This window comes from Scyliorhinus torazame, chromosome 6, assembly GCF_047496885.1.
Source record: "Scyliorhinus torazame isolate Kashiwa2021f chromosome 6, sScyTor2.1, whole genome shotgun sequence".
NCBI classification, from domain to species: Eukaryota; Metazoa; Chordata; class Chondrichthyes; order Carcharhiniformes; family Scyliorhinidae; genus Scyliorhinus; species Scyliorhinus torazame.
In genome coordinates, this window is record NC_092712.1 from 60,589,624 (window position 1) to 60,608,289 (window position 18,666).

Below are 18,666 nucleotides of genomic sequence, written 5' to 3' on the forward strand. Positions count from 1 at the left end.
TCCGACCTCCGCCGGTTCGTGACCACACTCGCTCTATACAGGAGCTTGACCCAACTAATAAACCCTCCCCGAACCCAAACCTCCTCAACACTTCCCAGAGATACTCCCACTCTACTCGATCAAAGGCCTTCTCCGCGTCCATGGCTGCCACTATCTCCGCCTCTCCCTCCACCGATGGCATCATTATCACATTTAGGAGCCTTCACACATTGGTGTTTAGCTGCCTACCCTTTATGAATCCCGTCTGGTCCTCGTGAATCACCCCCGGGACACAGTCCTCAATCCTCATAGCCAACATTTTTGCCAGCAACTTAGCATCTAAGTTAAGGAGCGAGATCGGTCTATACGACCCACATTGTAATGGGTCCTTATCCCGCTTCAAGATCGAAGAGATCGTCGCCTCCGACATTGTCGGGGGCAGGGTCCCCCCCCCTCCCTTGCTTCATTGACGGTCCTTACCAGCAACGGGGCTAACAGGTCTACAAACTTCCTATAAAACTCCACCGGGAACCCATCCGGCCCCGGGGCCTTCCCTGCCTGCATGCTCCCCAGTCCTTTAACCAGCTCCTCCACCCCAATTGGCGCCCCCAAACTAGCCACCTCTTGCTCCTCCACTCTTGGGAACCTCAGTTGGTCCAAGAATCGTCGCATCCCCTCTTTTCCCCCTGGGGGCTGGGACCTATACAGCTCCTCGTAAAAGGCCTTGAATGCCTCATTCACTTTCACCGCACTCCGCACCGTAGTTCCCCTGTCATCCTTGACTCCACCTATTTCCCTCGCTGCCATCCTCTTATGGAGCTGATGTGCCAGCATCCAACTCGCCTTCTCCCCATATATCGCCCCCTGTGCCTTCCTCCACTGTGCCTCTGCCTTCCCTGTGGTCAACAGGTCGAACTCCGTCTGGAGACTTCGTCTCTCCCTGAGTAGTCCCTCATCCAGAGCCTCTGCATAGATCCTGTCCAACCTTAAAATCTCCCCCACTAACCTCTCCCTGCCCTCTCTCTTCACCGTATGAGCCCTGATCGAGATTAACTCTCCCCTGACCACCGCCTTCAGTGCCTCCCATACTACTCCCACCTGCACCTCCCCGTTGTCGTTGGCCTCCAGATACCTTTCAATGCACCCCCGCACCCTCCCACACACTTCATCGTCTGCCAGCAGTCCCACATCCAACCGCCACAATGGGCGTTGGTCCCTCTCCTCCCCCAGCTCTAGCTCCACCCAATGCAGGGCATGGTCTGAAATGGCTGTGGCCGAATACTCCGTTCCCTCCACTTTCGGGATCAATGCCCTGCCCAGAACAAAAAAATCTATCCGGGAGTAGGCCTTATGCACATGGGAGAAAAAAGAAAATTCTCTGGCCAAAGGCCTGGCAAATCTCCACGGATCTACTCCCCCCATCTGATCCATAAACCCCCTAAGCACGTCCTCGACCTGGAGCGATCTAATGCTGGGTCCAGCACCGTGTTAAAATCCCTACCCATTATCAAGCTCGCTACCTCCAAGTCTGGAATACGCCCCAACATCCGTTTCATGAATCCAGCATCGTCCCAGTTCGGGGCATATACATTCACCAGTACCACCTCCGTCCCCTGCAACCTACCGCTCACCATCACGTATCGGCCTCCATTGTCCGCAACTATGTTCTTGGCCTCAAACGACACCCGCTTCCCCACCAATATTGCCACCCCTCTATTCTTCGCATCCAGCCCCGAATGGAACGCCTGTCCTACCCATCCCTTCCTTAACCTGACCTGATCTGCCACCTTCAGATGTGTCTCCAGGAGCATGGCCACGTCTGCCTTCAGTCCTTTTAGGTGCGCGAACACTCGGGCCCTCTTAACCGGCCCATTTAGGCCTCTCACGTTCCACGTGATCAGCCGGATTGGGGGGCTCCCCCCGCGCCTCCCGTACTCTCCAGTCCCCCAGACGGGCAACCCACGCCCCGACCACCTCTTCCATGTTCAGCTCCCCCTCGGACAGTGCAGCAGCAACCTTAACCAGAACTCTACCCACATCCCCATCCCTCATCCACCCACGAAATGTTCTTTACCCTTCTTTACAACCCCGTATGCAACCAACACCCCCCCCCACACACACACACACAGCCACAGCCCCTCAGTTCGAGTCCAATTTCTCCGTTTGGATGAAGGTCCAAGCCTCTTCTGGCGTTTCAAAATAATGGTGTCGGTCCTGATAAGTGACCCACAGTCACGCAGGCTGCAGCATGCCGAACCTGACTCTTTTCTTGTGCAGCACCGCCTTGGCCCGGTTGAAGCCAGCTCTCCTCCTTGCCACCTCCGCGCTCCAATCCTGGTAGACTCGGATCACCGCATTCTCCCATCTACTGCTCCGCACCTTCTTGGCCCATCTCAGAACACTTTCTTTGTCCACGAAGCGATGGAACCTTGCCACTATCGCCCTTGGCGGCTCATCAGCCTTGGGTCTCCTCACCAGGACACGGTAAGCCCCTTCCAGCTCCAGGGGGCTCGAAGAGGCCTCCGCATCCATCAGCGACTGGAGCATCATACTCACATACGCTCCGGCATCAGCTTCCTCCACTCCTTCGGGGAGACCCAGAATCCGGAGATTCTTCCTCCTCGATCTGTTCTCCAGGATCTCGAGTCTCTCGGCCCACCTCCTGTGCACCGCCTCCATTTTTACCGCCAGGCCCAGGATCTCATCCTCGTTCTCGTTAGTTTTTAAAAATATATATATTTTATTCAAGTTTTTTGGCCAAACATAACAATACGTAGTGTTTCTTTTACACAACAATGAAGCAATATAAATAACCGTGGCCAGTTTTAAACAAATAAATAAGTAATATATAAACAAAAACAAAAAAAAACTAAATGGCAACTGCCTTGTCCAAAATAAATACACTCCAAAAATACAATCCAACAATCCAATATACAATTACATATACCAAATACCTATACATATACAATAACATCCGTAAGAGTCCGTCTGATCCCCCCCCCCCCCCCCGCCCTCTTTCTTTCTCCCCCCCCCCCCCGGGTTGCTGCTGTCGTCTACTTCTTTTCCATTCTCTCTATCTTTCTGTGAGGTAGTCGACGAACGGTTGCCACCGCCTGGTGAACCCCTGAGCCGAACCCCTTAACACGAACTTAATCCGTTCTAACTTTATAAACCCTGCCATATCGTTTATCCAGGTCTCCACACCCGGGGGTTTGGCTTCCTTCCACATTAACAATATCCTGCGCCGGGCTACAAGGGACGCAAAGGCCAACACGTCAGCCTCTCTCGCCTCCTGCACTCCGGGCTCTTCTGCAGCCCCAAATATAGCCAACCCCCAGCTTGGTTCGGCCCGGACCCCCACCACCTTCGAAAGCACCCTTGCCACCCCCACCCAGAACCCCTGTAGTGCCGGGCAAGACCAAAACATGTGGGTGTGATTCGCTGGGCCTCTCGGGCCTCTCGTGCATCTCGCACACCTATCCTCTACCCAAAAAAATTTACTAAGCCGTGCTCCGGCCATATGCGCCCTGTGTAGCACTTTAAATTGTATCAGGCTTAGCCTGGCACACGAGGACGATGAGTTTACCCTACGTAGGGCATCAGCCCACCGCCCCTGCTCAATCTCCTCCCCCAGTTCTTCTTCCCATTTCCCTTTCAGCTCATCTATCATGATCTCCCCCTCGTCCCTCATCTCCCTGTATATGTCCGCCACCTTACTGTCCCCCACCCATGTCTCTGAGATCACTCTATCCTGCACATCGTGCGTCGGGAGCTGCGGGAATTCCCTCACCTGTTGCCTCGCAAAAGCCCTCAATTGCATATACCGAAATGCATTCCCTTGGGCAACCCATATTTCTCCGTCAGCGCTCCCAGACTCGCAAACGTCCCATCTACAAATGGATCTCTTAGGTGTACTACCCCAGCTCGTTGCCATGCTCCAAATCCCCCATCCATTCTCCCTGGAACGAACCTATGATTGTTTCTTATCGGGGACCACACCGAAGCTCCCGTCCCTCCCCCATGCCGTCTCCACTGCCCCCAGATTTTCAATGTAGCCACCACCACCGGGCTTGTGGTGTATATCTTTGGTGAGAACGGCAACGGCGCCCCCCCGGTCCCTGCTACGCTGCAAGAATCCCCGCCTCACTCTCGGGGTCTTCCCAGCCCACACAAAACTCATAATGCTCTTCTCAATTCTTTTGAAAAAAGCCTTCGTGATCACCACCGGGAGGCACTGGATCACAAAAAGGAATCTCGGGAGGACCATCATTTTAACCGCCTGCACCCTACCTGCCAATGACAGGGACACCATGTCCCATCTCTTGAAATCCTCCTCCATCTGTTCCACCAACCGTGTTAAATTAAGCCTATGTAATGTACCCCAATTCTTGGCTATCTGGATCCCCAGGTACCGGAAGTCCCTTGTTACCGTCCTCAACAGTAAATCCTCTATCTCTCTGCTCTGCTCCCCCGGATGCACCACAAATAACTCACTTTTCCCCATGTTCCGTTTATACCCTGAAAAATTCCCAAACTCCCCAAGTATCCGCATTATCTCTGGCAATCCCTCCGCCGGGTCCGCCACATATAGCAACAAATCATCCGCATACAGAGATACCCGGTGTTCTTCTCCCCCCCTAAGTACTCCCCTCCACTTCCTGGAACCCCTCAGTGCTATGGCCAGGGGTTCAATCGCCAATGCAAACAATAACGGGGACAGAGGACATCCCTGCCTCGTCCCTCTATGGAGCCGAAAATAGTCAGACCCCCGTCCATTCGTGACCACGCTCGCCATCGGGGCCCTATACAGCAACTGTACCCACCTGATATACCCGTCCCCAAAGCCAAATCTCCTCAACACCTCCCACAAATAATCCCACTCCACTCTATCAAATGCTTTCTCGGCATCCATCGCCACCACTATCTCCGCTTCCCCCTCTGGTGGGGGCATCATCATTACCCCTAGCAGCCTCCGTATATTTGTATTTAGCTGTCTCCCCTTCACAAACCCAGTTTGGTCCTCATGGACCACCCCCGGGACACAATCCTCTATCCTCATTGCCATTACCTTGGCCAGAATCTTAGCATCCACATTCAGGAGGGAAATGGGCCTGGATGACCCGCATTGCAGTGGGTCTTTTTCCTTCTTTAGGAGGAGCGATATCGTTGCCTCTGACATAGTCGGGGGCAGCTGCCCCCTTTCCCTCGCCTCATTAAAGGTTCTCATCAGTAGCGGGGCCAGCAAGTCCTAATATTTCTTATAGAATTCAACTGGGAATCCGTCTGGTCCCGGGGCCTTCCCCGCCTGCATGCTCCCAATCCCTTTCACTACTTCCTCCGTCTCAATCTGTGCTCCCAGCCCCACTCTCTCCTGCTCCTCCACCGTAGGAAATTCCAGCTGACCCAGAAAGCACATCATTCTCTCCTTCCCGTCAGGGGGCTGCGCTTCATATAATCTTTCATAAAATGCCTTGAACACTCCATTCACTCTCTCCGCTCCCCGCTCCATCTCTCCCTCCTCATCTCTCACCCCCCCCTATCTCCCTCGCTGCTCCCCTTTTCCTCAGTTGGTGGGCCAACAACCTACTCGCCTTCTCCTCATATTCATACTGTACACCCTGTGCCTTCCTCTATTGTGCCTCTGCATTACCCGTAGTCAACAAGTCAAATTCTACATGTAGCCTTTGCCTTTCCCTGTACAATCCCTCCTCCGGTGCCTCCGCGTATTGTCTGTCCACCCTCAGAAGTTCTTTCAACAACCGCTCCCTTTCCCTACCCTCCTGCTTTCCTTTATGTGCCCTAATAGATATCAGCTCCCCTCTAACCACTGCCTTCAGTGCCTCCCAGACCACTCCCACCTGTACCTCCCCATTATCATTAAGTTCCAAGTACCTTTCAATACACCCCCTCACCCTTAAACACACCCCCTCATCTGCCAATAATCCCATGTCCATTCTCCAGGGTGGAAGCTGTTGTTTTTCTTCCCCTATCTCCAGGTCCACCCACTGTGGAGCATGATCCGAGATGGCTATAGCCGTGTACTCCGTCCCCGTCACCTTTGGGATCAGTGCCCTTCCCAAAACAAAAAAATCTATTCGTGAAAATACTTTGTGTACATAGGAGAAAAACGAAAACTCCTTACTCTTAGGTCTACTAAATCTCCAGGGATCTACTCCTCCCATCTGCTCCATAAAATCCTTAAGCACCCTAGCTGCAGCCGGCCTCCTTCCGGTCCTGGGCCTCGATCTGTCCAGCCCTGGGTCCAGCACCGTATTAAAGTCTCCACCCATTACAAACTTCCCCACTTCTAGGTCCGGGATTCGTCCTAACATACGCCTCATAAAATTGGCATCATCCCAGTTCGGGGCATACACGTTCACTAATACCACCGCCTCCCCTTGCAGTTTGCCACTCACCATCACGTATCTGCCCCCACTATCCGCCACTATAGTCTTTGCCTCAAACATTACTCGCTTCCCCACTAGTATGGCCACCCCCCCTGTTTTTTGCATCTAGCCCCGAATGAAACACCTGCCCCACCCATCCTTTGCGAAGTTTAACCTGGTCTATCAGCTTCAGATGCGTCTCCTGAAGCATAACCACATCTGCCTTAAGTTTCTTTAGGTGTGCGAGTACCCGTGCCCTCTTAATCGGCCCGTTCAGCCCTCTCACATTCCACGTGATCAACCGGGTTGGGGGGCTCTTCTCTTTCCCCCCCCCCCCCCCCCCCCCCGCCGACGACTAGCCATTTCCTTTTTCAATCCAGCTCCTCACCCGGTTCCCACGTAGCTGTATCCCCCCCAGGCGGCGCCCCCCCCCCGCCCCGACCCCCCCTCCCATGCCAGCTCCCCCTTCTTCCCAGCAGCAGCAACCCAGTTAACCCCCCCCCCCCCCCCCTGCTAGATCCCAAGCTAGCGTAATTGCACCCCCCATGTTGCTCCCAGAAGTCAGCAAACTCTGGCCGACCTCGGTTTCCCCCCGTGACCTCGGCTCACACTGTGCGAGGCCCCCTCCTTCCTGCTTCCCTGTTCCCGCCATGATTACCATAGCGCGGGAACCAAGCCCGCGCTTCCCATTTGGCCCCGCCCCCAATGGCCGGCGCCCTCAGCTCCTCATCCTCCCTCACCCCCTCCCCCACGACATGGGGGAGAGAGAGAAGTTACAGGGTCGCAGGTTTAACAACTTGGGAAGTCCTCTCTTCCCCCTTTTCCCCCCTTCATCCCACAAATTCACCCCTCCCACTTTTGTCCCAAACGTTCTTTTTCTGGCCCGCTCACTCCAGCTTCTCCTCGACAATAAATGTCCACGCCTCATCTGCCGTTTCGAAGTGGTGGTGTTTCCCTAGATGTGTGACCCACAGTCTTGCCGGTTGCAGCATTCCGAATTTGACCTTCCTTTTATGCAACACCGCCTTGGCCCGATTAAAGCTTGCCCTCCTTCTCGCCACCTCCGCACTCCAATCTTGATATACGCGGATCACCGCATTCTCCCACCTATTGCTCCGAGTTTTCTTTGCCCATCTGAGGACCATCTTTCTGTCCCTATATCGGAGAAATCCCACCACTATGGCTCGAGGAATTTCTCCAGCCCTCTGTCTTCGCGCCATAACCCGATAGGCTCCCTCCACCTCCAGCGGACCCGTCGGGGCCTCCGATCCCATTAACGAGTGCAGCATCGTGCTCACATATGCCCCGACGTCCGCCCCTTCTGCACCTTCGGGAAGACCAAGAATCCTTAGGTTCTTCCTCCTCGCATTATTCTCCAACACCTCCAGCCTTTCCACACACCTTTTGTGTTGTGCCTCGTGGATCTCCGTTTTCATCACCAGGCCCTGTATGTCGTCCTCATTCTCAGCAGCCTTTGCCTTCACGACCCGAAGCTCCTGTTCCTGGGTCTTTTGCTCCTCCTTTAGCCCCTCAATCGCTTGTAATATCGGGGCCAACAGCTCCTTCTTCATCTCCTTTTTGAGTTTGTCTACGCAACGCCGCAGGAACTCTTGTTGGTCAGGGCCCCATATTAAACTGCCTCCTTCCGACACCATCTTGCTTTGTGCCTGCCTTCCTGGCCGCTGCTCTAGAGGATCCACCGCAATCCGGCTACTTTCCTCTCTTTTTTCCATCCGTGTCCTAGGGGGATTCCCTTCTGGATTACCGCACAGTGTTATTTGCCGTTAAAATTGCCGATGGGGCTCCTATTAAGAGCCCAAAAGTCCGTTCCACCGGGAGCTGCCGAAACGTGCGACTCAGCTGGTCATCGCCGCACCCGGAAGTCGTTCTTGTTAGTTTTATCCCTCACCTCACGAAGCTCCACCGCCTGGGCCTTCTGGGTCTCCTTCAGCCCCTCGATCGCTAACAGCATTGGCGCCAGCACCTCCTTTTTAAACTCCTCCACACAGCGCTTAAAGAACCCCTGCTGGTCCGGCCCCCATACTGCTCGATCTCCGCCCTCCGCCATCTTGTTTTTTCCCCCTCGTTTGTGCCGCTGCTCCAGAGCCTCTTTCTCCGACGCTCCACCGCTAATTTCCGCCATACAACGTAAGGGGGGACCTTACTTCACCTTCCCACACGGGATTAAATCAAAAAATTTCCGTTGGGGCTCCTCTGGAGAGCCCAAAAGTCCATGATAGCGGGAGCTGCCGAAATGTGCGGCTTAGCTCCGCATCGCCGCAACCGGAAGTTCCGACCCAAAAAAGATTAACAAGGCCGTTACAACCTTTTACCGAGGGCTACACTGCTCGAACCTCCAGATGGTGACTCGGGATGGAACAGTGTCCCAACAGACTGGATATACCAGTGATAGGGGAGGACAGGAAAAGGGCTGGAAGCACCACAATAGCTGGGTGAAATTGTAGAATTAATTTCGTACAGTCAGAGAAAGCACCAGGACTGGATGGGTTTCCGGTAGACACCAGGATCAACAAGTTAATCATTGCCTTCGTCTGGGGTGAAGGATCCCTAGGATACGCAAGACTATCTTACGACGAGGGTGACGTGTGGGAGGCCTGGGCCCGACCAAACCTCCTCTTCTATCACTGGGTGGCAAACGAGGAGCGGGGAAGGGGGTGGCTATGGTCCGAATGGAGGAGGCTTCCTGCACGGGGACATCTCTTCAGTGCTGGCCACCACACCACTTCCGGTCCCTCCACACACGCATCCCAGGAGCCCCAGGATAGTAGCTACCCCAAGGACATGGAACCAGTTCAGGCGCCACTTCAAAGTTGGCGAGATGTCCATAGAGACCCCCGTCTGCAACAATCATAGGTTCACACCATCAAGAATAGACGCCACATTAGAGATGGAAGAGAGAGGGGACATGTATGTGGACTCTGAGGGAACTCTCAGAGAGGCTGCAACTCCCAAAAGAGAATAAGCTCAGGGACCTGAACCTGCGCGACTTTCTCCGTAAGGAGACCAGAACGTTCCTCCAGAGACCCAGGCACACATTTTTGGACACAATGGTGTCTGGTTGGGGGGCGACAAGTGTGGCGACATCTCGGACGACTCCTAGAAGGTTAGGACCCCACTGGACGAGGCGAGATGGAAGTGGGGAAGGAGATGGAGATAGGTGGGAGGACTGTGGATCGAGGTGCTACACAGGATCAACTCTACCTTCTCCTATGCCCTGATTAACCTGATGCAGCTCAAGGTGGTGCACAGAGCGCACCTTACCAAGACACATGAGGCGGGTTCTTCCCGGAGGTGGAGGATGAGTGCAAGCAGTGTCGGGGGATCCAGCCACCACACCCTCATTTTCTGATTTGTTTCTGCCCCAGACTTGGGGATTTCTGGGCGGCGTTTTTCGAGGCTATGTCCAGGGTGGTGGGGGTCGAGGTGGAGCCGTGTCCATCTGTGGCGGTCTTCGGGGTGTCAGAGCTTCCAGAGCTCTGGATGGGGAAGGAGGCAAATGCACTCGTCTTCGCCTCAGAGATCGTCAGGCTTAGGGCGGCACGGTAGCACAGGGTCCCAGGTTCAATTCCGGCCTCAGGTGACTGTTTGGCTGTGTGGAGTTTCACTTTCTTCCCGTGTCTGCATGGGTTTCATCCGGGTCCTCCGGTTTCCTCTCACAGTGCAAAAATGTGCAGATTAGGTGGATTGGCCGGTCTAAATTGTCCCTTAGTGTCTAACAGGTTAAGTTGGGTTACGGTGATAGGGTGCAGGTGTGGGCTTAAATAGGAATATCTTTCCAAGAGCTGGTGAAGACTCGATGGGCCGAATGGCCTCCTTCTGCTCCGTAAATTCTATGATTCTATGAGTTTTCTGCAAGGTTGGAAGTCGGCAGCGCCACGCAGGGGCTCGGAATGGCTCTCTCTGGTCTGGTCGAGTTCCTGAAGCTGAAGAAAATATAATTCTGAATAGGGCGCCCCGAGGAGAGATTCCATGACATGTGAAAAATGTTCACAAGTCTCGTCACAGACCTGTTAACAACCAGCAGCCAACTCAGAGTGGGGAACCGCTAGGGATGTGGGGGGATAGATCGTTGGTGTGTAGAAAGGGGAGCAGGGAACGCCGCCTGGATGAAAGGGAGCTTGCAAACAGCAGAGAAGGAATGGGGAGAAGGGCCACTCGCAGGGGGAGACATAAGCCCCTCCCAATAGGCCAAACCGGGAAGACGGACCAACCTGACCCCCCCTCGAGAACTCTGAACAGGAACCCCCTCCCCCCGCCAACAGAACAAAGACAATCTGAAGGTGAGGTGAAGGGTCCTCGCAATGAATGAAAATATGTGGGTGAAGCTGGGTGTAACTCTTGCCACAAAGCAGTAAGAGTCCCAGTAAGAACCCTTCAAAAAATTGTATAATACACACGAACACTAATGTAAATAATGAACTGAGACGCCTGTCACAGCCATTCTGACAGCTTGGGGCGTGTTGTCGTTACTGTTGTTGTTCCTGCATTTTTTTCTGCAAAGTTCTGTTTTTAACTCTAAAGTGCCAATAAAAATATTTATTAAAAGAAAAGAATCCTTAAGAGTGTGACGAGAAAATGTAATATTTCAGTAGCTCCAAAGTTAAGTTGATCCTCTTTAAAATTTAAATCAACTTCAGTCTACCTGCTGCTAATACTTTATTTTGTTTTCCAGCTGGCAGAACTTCAACTGTGCAAGAACTGTTTCTACTTATCAAATGCACGGCCAGAGAACTGGTTCTGCTACCCTTGTGTAAGTGGGTGAATAAATTCCTATTTTTAAATATTGCATTCCTCGCATTGTGAGATACCAATGTTGGAGAATGGATCATTTTTCTAGTTTTGTCAATATTGAACCATTTGGGGTTAGTAGACAAATTAAATTTTGTTTGAAGGTCATTGTGCACTGACCCAAAATGTGATTTGTTTCCAAAGTTAGAAAAGCAGATGCTGCTGCAATAGTGTGACATTTTCAGTTCCTTGTACCAAAACGAGAGTGCCAATTTGTGAAAATGTTCGTTCTAGGAACCTACATTGGAAACTGTGTTTGCATTGCCCGTTTATTACATATAGGAACCCTCCATCCAACAGAGTTGTTTCTGTTTGTCAAGGCTGAATTCAGCTCAAGTTCCAGAATTGTATGGATGACATACTAACCCATTACACAATCATGACTTTAACTGTGTATTTAAACAACAAAGCTTGAGACATCCCCACACAAGACACCTCATGTGGCTTCTCTGCAAGTGTAAATTATTTGTGGATTTGTTCCATGGATTAGCACATGCTGGAAGTTTACTGGAAATGCCTTAATTTATTTCACTTGGTTGGGGGTGGAAGTGGCAGTCGTGGTGGAGAAAGGAACCTTTCTTTTTTTAAAACCTGGATCAAGTGAATGCGCAGTAGCCAGAACGACCATGTTTTTAACCCACTTTGCCAGCCTCTGATACCAAATCATTTCAATAGAAATTAAAAATCATTGCCATATACAGTATTAAAATTTATGACCTAATTATCAAAAAAATCTTAATAGATGAAATATATGAATTGAATTGTCAAATACTGAATGTTAGAGGAATATACTAATACCTCACATGCTGTTGAGAACCTTTTGGCCCAAATGTCCGATAGCAAAAAGACCAAAGTCTCGGCTCGAAAGCCACCGAACCGAGGAGAGGAATTCCAAATGTATGTCATGACCAATCTGGAAAATCTTCACACACCCAACTCCATTCCAGGGCAGTGGGATCAACTAAAGCCAGCTGCAATAGACTGGTGTGCCCAGACTATTCGGTTTGAGCATCGTCATCACAAGAAATGGCTGGAATAAAGCGATACTGTAATGTGAGCTCTCAGAACAAAAGTGAGCAGCCTTCATTGCATGAGCAAACAATCCAAGGTTACAAGTTGAGAAAGCAGCTCAAGGTTGACACCCAAAAGGCAAATCCAGAAGATAAGGAAGTGGTGGGAAGAGCGCCTGAGAGATCCAACAATATGCTGGCCAGCATGACATGCAACACTTTCCTGAAGCCATCAGGTGCCACCTATAGACAGAGGTCCAATGGACAAAATTCCCTTCACTCACAGGATGGAATTTGCCATCTTAAGGATCACAATTTGTGATGGACCCAATCCCATCATGGGCTGAGGTAGTTTGGCTCTTTTTCAGGGTACAAGCTAAACCTGGAAAAAAGCGAGTGCTTTCCAGTGAATCCCCCAGGTAGGGGAGTTAATATGGGGTGGTCCAGGAGGTGTTGCCTGACCTCTGCCATCTGCGCCCAGGCCCAGTGAACTGTGGCAGCTGGCAGACTCCTTCCCATCCTGGGGTACAGGGTGGCCCACCTCTCCTCTATGGGGCCTAGCAGGTTCTCCAGTTTAGCATCAATGAATTGTGGTGCAGATCGTCTTGCTGCCATCTTGTTGGCTGGGATGGTGTGTGCGGGGAGTGGAGTGCTTGTATGCAGCCTCCCGAGTGGCAATCCCGAATCCGGCGAATCAGATACGATTTTCTTTGGAATCTGTCGTGATCCACGTGGCTGGTGCTAGCCCCATAACGGTTGGTGAATTAGTCCAGGTGCGGTACCAGTTTTGCTGTCGTAGAAGTTCACTAATCCTTCAACACTTAGTCTCAGGAACGGAGAATCCGGCTTCTGATATTTTCTTTTCACAAATGGCTGTGGATGTTGGAGTTCAATTGAAAATTCTAAAGCCTAGATGAACAGATTTTTGTTAGTTAAGGGAGTTATGGAGAGCAGCTAGCTCAATGGGGTAGAAATAAATGTCAGCTATGAAATGAATGGTGGAACAAGCTCGAGGGCTGAAAGGCCTCCTGCTTTGATATGTTGCCCCTCCTACATCCACTTATGTTTACTCCCTCCACATTTTCGGCCCACTCCACATTGACATTTCTGAGAGTAAATGATGCTGGATTCACTGGAGCCTAGCAGGTCTCCCAGGAACTTGTTCTCTTCCTCCGCTCACTTTGTGATTACAAGAATTGCATCGATGAACAAGGCAGGTATTTGCAGTTAGATTCGTAGAAGGAGGCCACTTGGCCCGTCGTATCTGTGTCGGCTATGGGTGGCACTGTGGTTAGCACTGTTGCCTCACAGGGTCCCAGGTTCGGTTCCCGCTTGGGTCACTGACTGTGCGAAATCTGCACGTTCTTCCCGTGTTTATGTGGGTTTCCTCCGGGTGCCCCAGTTTCCTTCCACAAATCCCAAAAGATGTTAGGTGAATTGGACATTCTGAATTCTCCCTCCATGTACCCAAACAGGCGCTGGAGTGTGGCGACTAGGGGCTTTTCACAGTAACTTCATTGCAATGTTAATGTAAGCCAACTTGTGACAATAATAAAGATTATTATATGGCTGGTTCCAGCTTTAGGTATCTGGGGGTCCAAGTAGCCTGGGATTGGGCCTGACTCCGTTAACAACTATATGGGCTTGGTAGGTAGGGTCAAGACTGATCTGCAAAGGTGGGATAATATTCCCCTGTTCCACAAGCATTCAGGCAAAACACCTGCAAAATCAACTTCACTGAGCTGGACACAGTGTCTGGATGGCCAAAACGTGTCTCCCCTGCCGATCTCTCAATCCTCAAATGGCCAACATTCCAGAGAAAGGCAAAGGAAGCCCTTCAAATACATTCTAAAGGTCTCCTTGAAGTGCAGCAGCATTGACATTAATGACTGAGAGGATCTTGCTACCAGTTGTTCAAACCTTATTCAAGCTGCATCAAACTTTGAGTCGCAACGTCTTAATCATAAGGTCGAGTAGTCGCAGAAAAGGAAAAAAAAAAGAAGCAAATTCTGCCCTCATGATCGCGCTACAAAGTAGAAACTCACGACCCTGAGTAAAGTCATCCTCCAATCAAGGAACAACCGCAACAAGGACGATGAATGCCTCACTGTTGTTATTTGTCCAATGATTTATAGACTAGATTTTTGAGGAGGGAATGCTGGATCCTAGAAAGTCTGAGGGAATCCTAGAACAAATTGTGCAAAGAATTTGGGAAATCATCAGAATTCTGTTCAATTTGCATAATTTTACTGTAATTTATAATTTGCGAGTAGACAATTTCTGGTAATGTATACTAAAAATGTTGCGATTATAACACTTTAGTAGCTGAGCTTTGACATTGACTTGAAATTTAGGTCAGTATTTGTAACAGATCTGTGGAAGATCCCTCACACAGAATAATGCATAAGTTGTTTTACATACTTTTAAAATAGTCTTAATACAGATAGCGTGAGAATTGGCTTTTTTGCCCATTTGTAATATGTTGCTCATTTAACAGCAGTTGAACAGATGAAACATTTGGGACGAGCTAGCAATTCAGATTATTGGAGTCTTTTAACAATGCCAGTATTTCTGTTCATAATCCAGCTACTCCCATTTGGGGCTGGTTTAGCTCAGTGGGCTAAACAGCTGGCTTGTAATGCAGAACAAGGCCAGCAGCGTGGGTTCAATTCCCGTACCAGCCTCCCCGAACAGGCATCGGAATGTGGCGACTTAGGGGCTTTTCACAGTAACTTCATTGAAGCCTACTTGTGAGAATAAGCGATTATTATGGGGCAGCACGGTAGCCTTGTGGATAGCACAATTGCTTCACAGCTCTAGGGTCCCAGGTTCGATTCCGGCTTGGGTCACTGTCTGTGCGGAGTCTGCACGTCCTCCCCGTGTGTGCGTGGGTTTCCTCCAGGTGCTCCCGGTTTCCTCCCACAGTCTAAAGATGTACAGGTTAGGTGGATTGGCCATGATAAATTGCCCTTAGTGTCCAAAATTGCCCTTAGTGTTGGGTGGGGTTACTGGGTTATGGGGATAGGGTGGAGGTGTTGACTTTGGGTAGGGTGCTCTTTTCAAGAGCCGGTGCAGACTCGATGGGCCGAATGGCCTCCTTCTGCACTGTAAATTCTAAATTCTATGATCAATCTTTCTTGGTAAGGTTTCCTTTTTACCATATGAGACAAAGAATGTTGACAATTTGGAACAATTGTGCTGACAATGAATGTACCATGGATGCAGATTTATTAGGTACATCAAATAGTTTTCAAATGTCAGAAGATTGAGAGAAAATTAACGGCAAGTTTTATGTGCACACCTTTATTAGTTTGTAAGTCATCCAACAATTTGTGGTGAGCAACAGTTGCCACCATGTGTTCCAAATCGGCATGAATTGCAGGACAATTTCCATTACTCTACTGTTAGCCTTTCCAGAACCGGAATCAGCAAAAGCCTAGAAAAATTTGGGAAAGGGTGTTCCAAGGGGCGAGGTTAGATCAGGGATCTCAACTGGGCTAATGTTTCAGGGGGTCTGCCAGAAATACTCTGTATTGCCCGTACGTGCGCAGTGCCATTTTTATCGTTCAAATAGCAACTCACCAAGTCTTCTACGATAGCACCTTCCAAACCTGCAATGGTCGAGACAATCAAGAAGGACAAAGGCAGGAGATGTATAGGAAACACCATCACCTTCACATTCCCCTCCAAGCCACCTACCTTCCTGACTAGGAACTACATCATCATTCTTACACTTTTGTTGGGTCAAATACCTGGAACTCCTTCTTAACAGCACTTTGGGTGTACCCTTCACCACATGGATTGCAACAGTTTAAGACGATAGCTCACCACCACCCTCTCGAGAGCAATTGGGGATGGGAAACACATGCTGGCCTTGCCAACAATGCTCACATCCCAAGAAATAATTTTTAAAAAAAATCTTCCAATGCCAGTGCCTGGAGAATCCAACATTCACCTGGCTTCTTTTGACCACATTCACCTTGGCCTCTTTGCACATGTACTGTGATAAATGCAACATCATCACTGCTGCTGATGTTTGTCTACGTACGTGGATAGTGACCCTTGAAGAAACATGTAAGACAAGTGATGGAGGTCTTGGCAAAGCTTGAACAATGCAATTTTCCATTTATGAGATGGATTGCAGCTCTTCTCAGTACATGAAAGCAGTAATTAATCATTGGTGACATGCACAGTAAATCACGTATTTAAATTAATGGCAGCATGGTAGCACAGTGGTCAGCACTGTTGCTTCACAGCACCAGGGAAGCGGGTTCGATTCCCGGCTTGGGTTACTGTCTGTGCGGAGTGTGTAGGTTCTCCCTGTGTCTACTTGGGTCTCCTCCAAGCGCTCTGGTTTCCTCCCACAAGTCCTGAAAGACTGTTTGTTAGGTGAATTGGACATTCTGAATTCTCCCTCAGTGTACCCAAACAGGCGCTGGAGAGTGGCGGCTGGATTTTCACAGTAACGTCATTGCAGTGTTAAAGGTAAGCCTACTTGTGACACTAATAAAGATTATTATTAGAACCAACATCTGTAGTTCACTCCTCCTGCATGAGATTCAGAGGTCTCTTATGTTAATTTTGAGTATTGCTGAAAAAAAAGACCCATGCTGTTGAATTTATACCTTTTACCCTTTTCTCATGCAGTAGAAATTGTTGCTCCCTTTGAAATTTGGCTTTCCTGCATCTGTCCTGAAGACTACAAAACGAAAATCTTCGACAATATGCCCCCCCCCCCCCAATACTCCTGTTCTGAACTGCTGAGCAACAATTTAATTATTGTATAACTTTATTCCTTTTCCACAGTCTACATGATTCTTCTTGATTTTCAATAAGAAAATGCCCATATATAACCATTCTTGGGGAGGGATCATTGCATGCAATTTTTAGATCCCACATGCAATATTTGGCTGCTGGGAAGGTGAAATTAAAAACGGAAAGTGTTGGAAAACATTCAGGTGGAGAGAGAAACAGAGTTTACAATTCAGATCGATGGCTCGCTAAGTCTGATGGAAGGTCATCGGCCCAAGGACGTCAACTCTGTCTCTCTCTCCACACAGATGCTGCTTGACCTGCTGAATATTTCCAGTATTGGAATAGAGAATTGTTCAAACAAGTTTCGTATTGAGTAAGTAAAACAAAAATCTTAACTGCATATTTTAATTCGACATTAAATTTTATGTATTAATTGAGTTAAATGCACTGAGTGCAAGTCATTGTTGCCACATGACGTCCTCCCTTAAGATGTAACTGATTCTATTGAATTACTGATTCGTCCAAATTCCAGAGTCTTAATGTATGCTGATACTGTTCACATTTGTTGATTAGGATGTATTCAAATATCACTGATTTCCTCTAATCACATTAATGACGCAAGGACCTTAATCGTCAATATTTTAGCTTTTGAATGAGGAAGCAGTCTGGAGCAGGTTTTCTGCCAATCAAAGGCCATTTAAAAGAAAAAAAAGTTGTTCACACCTTGTGTTTTGGAAGTGTGACTTGAAAAAGCAGTAAGATGCACCAAGAGTTTTCACATGATTTTACTGGGGAGGGGCATAGAACAATAGAAAAGCAGAATCAATATCTTGTATAACAAATGAGATAAAAATTGCACTTTTATAGATCTGTTTAAAAGTTGAGGTGGGGATGACTAGAATTGATAAATTGGTAAAAACATGGAGGAATAAAGAGGCCGTGTTGCAGAAGGTGGAAGAAAAATATTTTGATAATGAAGTGGTTGTAGGGGAGGAAGTTGAATCCAGATTAGGAAGGGATGCCAGGGTTCCCTCGCTTCTCAGTTTAACTTGAGATGACAGCCAAGGAGACTGACTGAGCCAGGGCCTGGCTCTTGAAAGTGCCAATTGGAGCTAAAGAGCTTTTCTGATATTCAGCTGGAAGAAGCCTTGGCTCATCCAAGCCTTGATAACATGCACGTGATTTGAGTTTGTGATAATAGTTGTTGAATTGATGAAGGCTGCGATGAGTTAGTACCTTTCCGTCATTCATATTTGTTAGTCGACTGGCAAAGTTCTCATCCTAGATGGATGAGAAGCAGAACTGGGACCGTACATGTGGCCATACAAAATGACATGAAACACAGGGTTTTGTTTGCTAAAGAAGGTAGTTAAAAGCAAGTTATCTGAGCTGTATAAATTAGTGAAATTGCGTATTTAAGATGAGTATTGCATTTTGTGTGTTTTCTTTTCACCGTAGGTTCCCAATCATGAGCTGGTGTGGGCGCGAATGAAAGGGTTTGGATTTTGGCCTGCTAAAGTCATGCAACGCCAAGACAATCAGGTGGATGTGCGCTTCTTTGGGCATCATCATCAGAGGTGCAGTTTTTCTTATAGTTTGTGTCTTTTTAAATAATTGAAATATATATATAAAAACTAACCAAATGTTATTTCTTTATTTTAGCTATAGCCTTGTCGATTTATTTTCAAAATAATATTAATCCCTTTTTCATTCTATAGCCACCTTTA

General features: G+C 49.1%; 1 protein-coding gene across 13 annotated transcripts in view; it reads left to right on the plus strand.

The window, feature by feature from the left end:
• zmynd11 (zinc finger, MYND-type containing 11) overlaps positions 1 to 18,666 on the plus strand; it is a 292,010-nt gene that overhangs the window by 227,964 nt on the left and 45,380 nt on the right. For all 13 annotated transcript variants that reach the window (XM_072508249.1, XM_072508248.1, XM_072508250.1 and 10 more), the window contains 2 exons: positions 11,059 to 11,136; positions 18,398 to 18,516. In XM_072508249.1, coding sequence (XP_072364350.1) covers positions 11,059 to 11,136; positions 18,398 to 18,516 — 197 coding nt within the window. The remainder of the gene's footprint in view (positions 1 to 11,058; positions 11,137 to 18,397; positions 18,517 to 18,666) is intronic.